At 36.5% G+C, this 1,440-nt stretch overlaps 1 protein-coding gene across 2 annotated transcripts in view; it reads left to right on the top strand.

Annotated features, from left to right (window-relative positions):
* The window catches only part of LOC110021503 (probable mannan synthase 11), a 14,674-nt gene continuing 13,234 nt past the window's right edge, over positions 1 to 1,440 (top strand). Inside the window, exons 1-6 of one of the 2 annotated variants that reach the window (XM_020720019.1) lie at positions 1 to 280; positions 410 to 520; positions 602 to 738; positions 831 to 944; positions 1,051 to 1,250; positions 1,348 to 1,435. In XM_020720019.1, coding sequence (XP_020575678.1) covers positions 136 to 280; positions 410 to 520; positions 602 to 738; positions 831 to 944; positions 1,051 to 1,250; positions 1,348 to 1,435 — 795 coding nt within the window. In that variant the 5' untranslated portion in view covers positions 1 to 135. The remainder of the gene's footprint in view (positions 281 to 409; positions 521 to 601; positions 739 to 830; positions 945 to 1,050; positions 1,251 to 1,347; positions 1,436 to 1,440) is intronic. The other variant, XM_020720018.1, reaches the window with a different exon arrangement.

The following is a 1,440-nucleotide window of genomic DNA, read 5'->3' as shown; positions in this document are numbered from 1 at the left end:
TTTGTTACTGATGTAATTTCTTTGCAGGAATTGGTGGAAATAGAATGCAAAATATGGAAAGGCAGGGGGTTGAACATAAAGTATGAGGTTAGAAACAACAGGAAAGGGTACAAAGCTGGCGCCCTGAAAGAAGGAATGATACATGATTATGTAAAAGACTGCGATTATGTCGCCATGTTTGATGCTGATTTCCAGCCAGAGTCTGATTTCCTGAAACGAACGGTTCCCTTTCTCATTCATAATCCAGAGATTGCTCTTGTTCAAACTCGATGGACGTTTGGTATGTTGAACTCTTAATCATTTAATCATATATATCCTCCTTTAACTGAAGAAGAAAATCATGCTGCAACATAATTAATCATTAAACATTTACTAAATCTTTTGAAATGAATGAACTAAACTTCTTCAGTGAATGCTGATGAATGTATGATGACGAGAATGCAAGAGATGTCATTAGATTATCACTTCAAGGTTGAGCAGGAGGCCGGCTCATCTGCATTTTCCTTCTTCGGTTTTAATGGTAAATCAACATTAAGATTAAATTTCTGAAACAAATTAATGGTTAGCTTAACTAAGTTGGTCTAAGTAACTTTTGCTCTAGGGACTGCTGGTGTTTGGCGCATATCAACCATTGCTGATGCCGGAGGATGGAAGGATAGAACCACAGTTGAAGACATGGATTTGGCGGTCCGTTCCGGCCTTGCTGGTTGGAAGTTTGTGTATGTTGGTGATGTCAAGGTTTGTATATACGATCCTCCTTTTTATTATAGTTTTGTTATAAATTATGTAACTTCATGAATCCTTAAATGAGTTTTCAACATTTATGGCAGGTGAAATGTGAATTACCAAGTACATTCAATGCCTATCGGTATCAGCAACATCGATGGTCTTGTGGACCTGCAAATCTTTTCAAGAAGATGGCAATGGAGATAATAACAAACAAGGTTACTACATAGATTACTTGATACATCATTTTCTTGTAATTGAATCAGCACAGAATGATATATTTTTTTAAATTTTTTCCATATACTTTATGAATTGGTTTTTCAGAAGGTTTCGATAGGGAAAAAATTCCACTTGATATACAGCTTCTTCTTCGTTGGAAAGATTGTATCTCATGTATGCACGTACGTATTCTACTGCGTTGTGATTCCACTCTCTGTTCTGATTCCTGAGGTTGAGGTTCCATTGTGGGGTGTTGTACATGTCCCTACAATTATTACGCTATTAAAATCAGTGGGCACTCCAAGGTATGCAGGACATAAAATTCAAAACTACATTACAATTTATTACGATTTTGATGAATGTTTAGCTAAATGAATGAAATCTCTTCTGTTTTATGAGCAGCTCATTCCACCTTGTAATCCTCTGGGTGCTCTTTGAAAATGTAATGTCATTGCATCGGATAAAGGCGGCTACTATTGGTATTTTAGAGGTCGG

The sequence above is a fragment of the Phalaenopsis equestris genome, unplaced genomic scaffold (assembly GCF_001263595.1).
Source record: "Phalaenopsis equestris unplaced genomic scaffold, ASM126359v1 Scaffold000134, whole genome shotgun sequence".
Classification (NCBI taxonomy): Eukaryota; Viridiplantae; Streptophyta; class Magnoliopsida; order Asparagales; family Orchidaceae; genus Phalaenopsis; species Phalaenopsis equestris.
Note: the sequence above shows the minus strand (reverse complement) of the source record. Positions and strands in the feature narration are given on the sequence as shown.